The sequence below is a fragment of the Nannospalax galili genome, unplaced genomic scaffold (genome assembly GCF_000622305.1).
Source record: "Nannospalax galili isolate Female #2095 unplaced genomic scaffold, S.galili_v1.0 scaffold547, whole genome shotgun sequence".
NCBI lineage: Eukaryota > Metazoa > Chordata > Mammalia > Rodentia > Spalacidae > Nannospalax > Nannospalax galili.
The window spans coordinates 716,565-725,137 of NW_008355824.1; the positions used below are offsets into that span (position 1 = coordinate 716,565).

Sequence of the window (8,573 nt, forward strand, 5' to 3'; positions counted from 1 at the left end):
GCTTCCAGAACCCTCTGAAGGGCTGGTTTTGCGGACATGAATTCCTTCACCCTATTTATGTCATGGAAGATTTTTCTTTCCCCTTCGACTATAATAGACATTTTGGCTGGGTATAGTAATCTGCGTTGGCATTTGTGATCTGATCATTTAAAACTGGGAATACTTTGGTCCAGGCTCTTCTGGCTTTCATAGTTTGCACTGAAACATCAGCTGTAATCCTAATGGGTTTTCCTTTATATGTGACTTGTTGTTTCTCTTTTGCAGCTTTCAGTATTGTCTCTTTGTTTTGTATGTTTAGTGTTTTTACTGTGGTGTGCCGTGGAGAGTTTCTTTTCTGGTCTTGTCTCTTTTGTGTTCTGTATGCTTCTTGTATTTGTATGGACATGTGTTTCTTTAATTTTGGGAAATTTTCTTCCATGATTCTGTTAAAGATCTGGTCCATGCCATTATCTTGGGATTCTTCTCCTTCCTGTATGCCTATGATTCGTAAGGTTGGTCTTTTTATGGTGTCACACAATTCCTGCCTATTGCATTTGTGCTTTCTTAAATTTTTCATAATCTTTGCTTGAGTGGTCTAGTTCGTCCACTTTATCTTCCAGTCTTGATATTCTGTTTTCCATTTCATTCATCCTATTAGTGAGACTTTCTCCTGTTGTTTCCAATTAGCTTACTGAGTGTTTCACTTTCTTCTTCATTTTAGCCTGAGTAGTCTTCAGTATTTCCAGCTTTTTTCTGAATTCATTCAGTTTATCCCTATCTTCCTTCAGTTCTTTGATTTCTTTGTGTGTTCTTTAAATTCACTGAATTCTTTTGTCATGTTTATAATTGTTCTTTTGATTTTCATGTCCTGCATTATCTCTAAGAGGTTCTCATTGTACTCTAGAGGACTGTTGGTATTTGGTGGGGATATGTTATTTTGTTTTTTCTTGTTATTATTTTTTCTCTGTGATTTTGACATGTGAATTTCCTTTGTAGTTTCTGACTTCTTGTGTGAGACTCAGGCCTTCAAGTTTAGGTCTGCTTCTTTTTGTAAACTTTATGTGCCTTTGTGGTTTACTTTTTGGGCATGAAAAGCTGGTTCATCTAAGCTTCTGGTTCTCTTTTGATTTTATATTGGAGTGTCTAGATTGCTTTTGTCTTCAGGAGTTCCCACAGAGGCCTAAGTCAGATGAGGATGAAATGCTCTCAGGCTTTCTGCTAAGGTCTGGATCTCTCAAGGAAAGATTTTGGCCTCAGGAATTTGGCGTTGGACTTGCCTGGGAGCAGGCCCCAGGAAACATGCTGGTCTAGGTCAGCTGGTGGCCGTGCCACCCAAAGATGCAAAGGGAGATGGGGGTGGGAAGAGGCCCCAAGGGCTCCCAGGGGCTGCACTGAGGAACTGGGTTGGTGTGGATGCAAAGGATCAGGAAGCTGAAAGGTCAGCCCCAGTGTCCAGGAAAGAGGCTGGCAGGTTGTCCAGCCCAGGGAAACAGGGAGTGAGGACAGGACCAGGACCAGAGGGCTCCTGGGGACCCGAGAAGGAATTGGCTTGGTCCGGATGGAAAGGATCAGGAAGGAGTGGTAGTTCCCAGGTATCTGGTGTGCCAAGACAAGGAATGGGACAGCACCCAGGCTAGGAAGAGAGATGCGCCGGGGAGATGGGAGGGTGAATGAGGCTGGGGGAGTCAAGGTGCGGAGGGTACGATTGACTTACCCAGGGCAGAGTCCAATGGGTCATGCAGGCCCAGGGAAGCAGAGGGAGGTCAGGGTGGGACCAGGCCCAGAGTGCTTCCAGGGACCTCACGAAGGAACTAGGTCCATCTGGATGCAAGGGATCAGGAAGCAGTGGTTGCTCCGGGCCAAGAGGTCAGCTCTGGTGTCCAGGAAAGAGGCTGGTGGGCCATGCATCCCAGGAAAGCAGAGGTTGTATTTTTTTTTTCAATTTATTCTTACATGTATGAGTGTTAATACCTGCACGTAAGTACACCTATGTCATGCACTGCCCAAGAAGAACAAAAGAGGGCATCAGATCCCCTGGAACTGGAATTACAGACAGTTGTTAGCCACCATGTGGTTGCTGGGATTTGAACCCTGGTCTTCTGCAATAGCTGTCAGTCCTCTTAATTGCTGAGCCATCTCTCCAGCCTCGAATGTATTTTTTTTTGTTGTTGATTTTCATATCATGTTGCTTTCATAAATTTAAAGATTTTTAACTATATAGTTTCTCCAACAAGTTGTTATAGTATAAATATATAGACATATCATCTGCATAAAGGTAATTTTTATCCTTTTCAATTCTTATAATGCTAAGTTCTTTCTGTTATTCACTGATGTGTAATACTTCCAGTACCCTGTAAATACTATTAGAGGTAGTGAGCATCGTGATCCTACTGTGGACTTAGTATCTTAATATTTTTCCTGTTTTGTTTTTGAAGGCACTTACAATTCATGATACACAAAAATGCCAAGGATGGGATCTAGGGACCAATTTCTTTCTCTGTGAAGATGATGTTGTTAATGAAAGAAACAGGTAAATGTATTTTGGTATGCTGTCATAACATTTTTTTAAAATGTTATTTAGGATGTTTTCTGTATTCTGAATACCAGTTGCTTACTTTGCTACCATAAGTTCATACTACCTTAGATAAATAAATACTGTCATGTATGGATTTCCTTTGCCAAGCTTTTGATACATTTACCCTGTGACCTAGAAATTAATTTCTTTGATATTATTAAAGAAAGTCTTTAAAAAATTTATTTTAAGCAAGGTAATGGATTTCATTGTGACATACATATCATTGCTGTGTTTATTCCCTCAAACATTCCCTGTCCGCCCCTGTTACCCCTTTCTCTCCCTCCACTTCTCTTTCTCCCCCTAGGCAGTCCCTCCTTTTTTTTTTTTTTTTTTTTTTAAATGTATAACTGTAGTGCCTGCATGCATGTAAGTGCACCTGTGTCGAGTAATGCCTGCAGAGGTCAGAAAAGGTTGCCAGATCGCCTGGAATTGTAGTTAGGGACAGTTACTAGCTGCCCTGTGGGTGCTGGGAACAGAACCTGGGTCCTCTACAGGAGCAGCAGTGTTTTTAACCATGACCCATCTCTCTAGCCCTGTCCTTCTGCTTTTTTGACTTATATATTTCATTACTTTTTCTTGTTGCCCCCTGTTGCTTCCCTTTATACCTCTTCCTGCTCTCTCATAGTTCACTTTCTACTTCCATGTCCAAAGGAAGTCTGTACTGTTGTTGTCGTAAAGAGACATAAGGACCTTGGAACTATTGAGAAACACTTGGATTATTAGACTTGCTATGTCATATAATATATGTGAATCTTAATACTATATAGGAAAATGAATAAATTTTGTTTAGCTACAATTAACTTTTCATTAAAATTTTATGTCAGGTTCTTCTAATGTCAATTACAAAGTTTCTGACATTGATTTGACTATACTGAATGAAATAATAGTAAAGATTATTTAATGTTTTAGGGCAGAAGCTGTACTTCATCATATTGCAGAACTAAATCCCTATGTTCGTGTCTCGTCTTCGTCTGCTCCTCTCAATGAAATCACAGATCTTTCCTTCTTAGAACAATACCAGGTTAGTATACCATTATGTATTAAATGTTACTGAGAGATTATAAGGAAGTCATTAATGTAGCTAGTATAACCTAGTATATTGAGCAGAACAAAAACGTTCAAATAAAAACTTATTAAATGTATCCTTAGAGGAAAATCTCTAAGAAGTATTTTAAATGTAAGTTGGCAGTTTTGGCAGCAATGTGCATTAAAACTAAAACTGTGGTTTTTAGCAACATGCATTATTTGTTCCTATTGTATTTATCTTAAAAGTTAGAATTCAGTTTATAAACAGTGGCTAGATAAGGATTAGAAAATTGGAAAATAGAAGTAAATCACTAAGAGTGTAGAACACAGAAATAAGAAATAGTCTAAGAAATTAAAAGAAATGAAAGCTTAGATGAAAAGGTTTACTTTATGACATTGGATTTCTAGAAAGAGCAATAGAAGTCAGTGTCAGGCTGTAGAAGTAGCTTGGTAAGTAAAGTGCTTGTTATACAAGCATAAGAACTGATTTCACCTCCCTATCACTCTTGTAAAATATGGATGTGATAGACCATGTCTGTACCTCTGCATTGGGGAGCAGAGGGTAGGCTGATCCCCATGACTCATGGCCATCCAGCCTACCTAATTGGTGAGCTCCAGGTTCAGTGAGAGACTCTCAAAAAAAAAAGATGGGGAGTGATAAAGGAAGACCTCTGATCTACGTACACATGCATGAACATGTGCTAAACGTAAGAAAGAAATACTCAGTGTCTACATAATCACACATTCTCAGATTAAAAATGTGTTGACTCAGCGCTAAGGAACTCGGCCTGCCATGGAAGCTATGGCTACTGCAGTCAGGGGGCTGCAGCTTTGATGGGCCACCCCGTGCGGCAGGATTGGCTGGAGATTTGTAGTGACACCACCAGCTGTTCAACTGTCACCCACCAAACTGATAGAAATGTGGAATGAGCTCTTTAATAAAGAGAAAAACAGGCAGTTATCATTATTTCCCCAAACAGAAAAAATTGAAGTTAAGCATGTTGGGAAAATGCATCCTGGAACTGTGTTTGTGATGAATAAAAACATTTCAGGTCCTTATAGTTGCGCCATGCATTTAAGTGAATGGTACTGCAGGAAGTCCATTCTGACTCTTGGGGATGGACAACCGTGGGACAAGTATAAGCCTTTGACCAAGTCCTGTGAGATTAAATTTCTTACTTTCAAAGACCATGATCCAAGAGACGTGAATAAGGTTTATTGGCAGTCTTGTGCCATGATGATAGGCTATGTCATAGAAAGGGCATTCAAAGATGAGTGTGTGGTCAGTTTGGTCAGAGCACCAGAAGTTCCTGTAATCGTTGGAGCCTTCTGCTATGATATAGTTTTAGATAAGAGACTGGATGAGTGGATGCCAACAAAAGAGAATCTGCGTTCTTTCACAAAAGATGCTCATGCTTTAATTTATAAAGATCTTCCATTTGAAACTCTGGAAGTTGATGCAAAAGTGGCATTAGATATATTTCAACACAACAAGTATAAAATAGACTTTATAGAAGAGAAGACATCTCAGAACCCTGACAGAATAGTCAGACTATACAGAATTGGTGACTTTGTTGATGTGAGTGAAGGGCCTCTAATCCTATGAACAAGTGTTTGTTTCCAGTATGAAGTATCTGCGTTCCACAACCTTTAGCCAGCTCAGCCGAGTCTCATACCAAGATTTCAGGGTCTGTCTTTACCCACTTACTTACAAGCACATTTTACAATATGGGATAAGCTATAGGAAAGATCTCAGAAAATAGTAACGGAAGATAAAACCAAACAGAGGAAATTTCATCTACTTAATAACTTTCTAAAGTTTAAATGTGTATAGTAAATTAAAATAAAAGCTTTTAATATGAAAAAAAGTGTTGGCTCTACTCTTGCATTTTATATTATTTATAGTCTAATATGTTAGCCTCTTATGTTTCACAAATATTGACAGAGAACACAAGAGTCCTGGGTCAGAGACTGAGAATTTTTTTTTCCTTAGTGCATAGTATCGTACTACAAAGGTCATAAAAGTGATACAGCTAACTGATCTACTAGAGGCACAAGTCTAAACATTCATAAACTCAAGATAAGAAAAATAAAATAGGGTAATGTGTTACTCCCAAAAGAAAAGGTTCTCTATCATCAAATTCCAAAGGAAACTTATTGATGCAATGCCTGCTAAATGAAAGCAATGGTCATAAAGGAGCCCAGTAAGATTCAAGGAGATACAATTGAGGAAAACAATTGTAGGATGAATGAGAAATTCAACAAAAAGAGATTCTGAAAAAGAACCAATCGAAAGTTTTGGAAATGAAGAGCTAAACAAATCAAACAAGAAGAGGAAGACCTGAACTTGAAGACAGACTCTTTGAAATATAGTCAGATTCAAAAATAGAAAAGGAAAGAATGAAGAGAGCATTGAAGACTTTTGGCACCTCAGTAAACAAACAAGCATTTGGCTTTTGGGGGTTCCCAGAGGAAAAGGAAATGGACAGAAATCCCTACTCAGTGAAGCTATAGCAGAAAACTTCCCTAATCTTGGGAATGTTATAAACATCCAAGTACAAAAGACCCATAGAACTCCATGAGACATAACCAGACAGAACCCTGATCCTGACATACTGTATTCAGACTGCCAAGATACAAGATAGTGGTGGCAATATAACTCAGTATTAGAGTACTTAAGTAGCATGTACAAGGCCCAGGGCGATTCTCAGCACCACCACTCCTGATCCCCAAAAAGGCAGGCTGAAAAAAACAAAATGAATCGTATTTACGATTGTGTGTCCTTTTCCTCCAGTAGTCTTAACAGTATGTTGCTGAACAGAAACATTTACAAGCCACCCAAGAGGAAATTATCTATTCCTAGTTTTAGAAGAAAATAATTCAACTAACATTAATATATCAAGCAAGGCTATCCTTCTAAGGTGAAAATGACATTTCAAGATAAGGAAAAACTGACAGAATGCATTACCACCAGAGCAACCTTACAAAAGATGCTTAAGGAAGTCCTACATCTAGAAGCAAATACCTAGCATTATGAAAAATGCATGAAAGCATAAAACCCAGGTGTAAAGGAAAAAACACAGAAAAGAAAAATGAAAAGGACCAAGTCATATCAGTACAGTAAACCACCAAACCACAAAGATGAACAAGTCACATTTAGGAGGTTATCGTTAGACAAAGAGCAAACTATTCAACAGAAATAGTATTTGCATGATAGTAGTAACAGATAAAACAAATATCTAGCTTTCTCCATTTGGAGAGTATGTAATTCCACATAGGGTATTAAGGTCTGTTTCTAGTCCTTTCTTGGTCAGTGAATTTAATGTGGGCACATTTTCTCCATGTTTTATTGCTTTTTCCATTTTATAACTCTAAAGATACTAACCCTAGAGCAAAATATAATGTAGGATAGTAAATTTTTTGTGAGGATAATTATATTTATCACAATTTGAATTGACATGCTTCTCATTAAGAAATTGTATTTTTTAAAAAATATTTTATTATTTTTATTTTATGTGTATGCATGTATTGCCTACATGTAGGTAAGTGCACCTGTGTCATGCAATGCCTGCGGAGGACAGAAGAGGCTGTTGGATTCCCTGGAACTGGAGTTACGGACAGTTGTTAGCTGCCATGTGGGTGCTAAGATTCAAACCCGGTTCTTCTGCAAGAACAGTCAGTGTTCTTAACTGCTGAGCTAACGCCAGCCCCCAAGAAATTGTATTATTTTTACAAAAATAATTGTGTGCTTTCTAATCTTTCACTTTTTTTCTCAACAGTGCGTAGTATTGACTGAGGTGAAACTGACATTACAAAAGAAGATAAATGACTTTTGCCATTCTCATTGCCCTCCAATTAAGGTAATTTAATAATGACATGTCATTAACCAAAGAAAAAACATTTTTACTGTTAAAAATTACTGCTTTTCACTGAGTTATATAAAAAAACTTTCTTATGTGTATAATCATGGTAGAATTTCTCCAGAATTTTTATATAATTTGTTTTTTTAAATTCAGATATTAAGGGGCTAGAGAGATGGCTCAGTGGTTAAGAGCACTGGCTGCTCTTGCAAAGGACCTAGGTTCAGTTCCCAGCACCCACATGGCAGCTAACAACTGACCATTACTCCAGTTCCAGGGGATCCGATGCCATCTTCTGACCGACCTCCGCAGGCATTGTATGACATGGGTACACTTAGATACATACAGGAAATACATTCATACACATAAAATTATACTGAGTTCAATATTGTATAACCATATTAATTCAACTGTGAACCTAAAAATTTACAGCCACTTTGAAAGAGTTGTATCCTTGCTCTGGAAATTGTTACTGAATATGTTAAAGCTGTAATGAAATGCAAAATAAATAAATAAAATAAAAATAATAGAAGTAAATATTTTAAATTAAGATATAAGCTTGGGTTTTAGGCAGTCTTCATAGGAAGAGTTAAGGTTAGGAGTACAAACAACAATAAGCTTTGAATTCATCATCTTTAAATTAGGTGCAATCATGCTTTCAAAGAGTTTATTATTTTATTTAACAAATAAATGTAGTCATTGAACATTTACTACATTCCTATAGAGTACTAAACACTAAGAGTACATTAGTGAACAAGACAGACAAATTTCTTTGCTCATGAAAACTACCAAAGCAAAAACTGTAGGGTATACTTTTTAGTTTCAAGTCCTATGAAGAAAAAAACAGTCTTAGGAAAGAAAGAGAAGTCTGCATGAAGTTGGGTCACATTTTTTTTTCTATTATGAGATATTTAATTTCTCAATATGATTGTATCAAATTGCATCCATTTCCTGCAAATGACACAATTTCTTTAAAAATTAAAAAAAGGCAGGCATGGTGGTGCATGCCTTTAGTCACAGCACCTGGGTGGCAGACGCAGGTAGATCTCTGTGAGTTCAAGGTCAGCGTAGTCTACATAGTGAATTCCAGGCCAGCTGGTGCTACAGGAAGACCCTGTCTCAAAAAGACCAAA

The 8,573-nt window shown here is 37.7% G+C and overlaps 1 protein-coding gene and 1 pseudogene across 1 annotated transcript in view; both read left to right on the forward strand.

Moving 5' to 3' along the window:
- Positions 1–8,573, forward strand: part of Uba6 (ubiquitin like modifier activating enzyme 6) — a 102,883-nt gene that overhangs the window by 20,428 nt on the left and 73,882 nt on the right. The window contains exons 5-7 of the mRNA XM_008853825.3: positions 2,415–2,509; positions 3,464–3,575; positions 7,360–7,440. Of these exons, the coding sequence (XP_008852047.1) occupies positions 2,415–2,509; positions 3,464–3,575; positions 7,360–7,440 (288 nt within the window). The remainder of the gene's footprint in view (positions 1–2,414; positions 2,510–3,463; positions 3,576–7,359; positions 7,441–8,573) is intronic.
- Positions 4,070–5,289, forward strand: LOC103750663 (annotated as a pseudogene).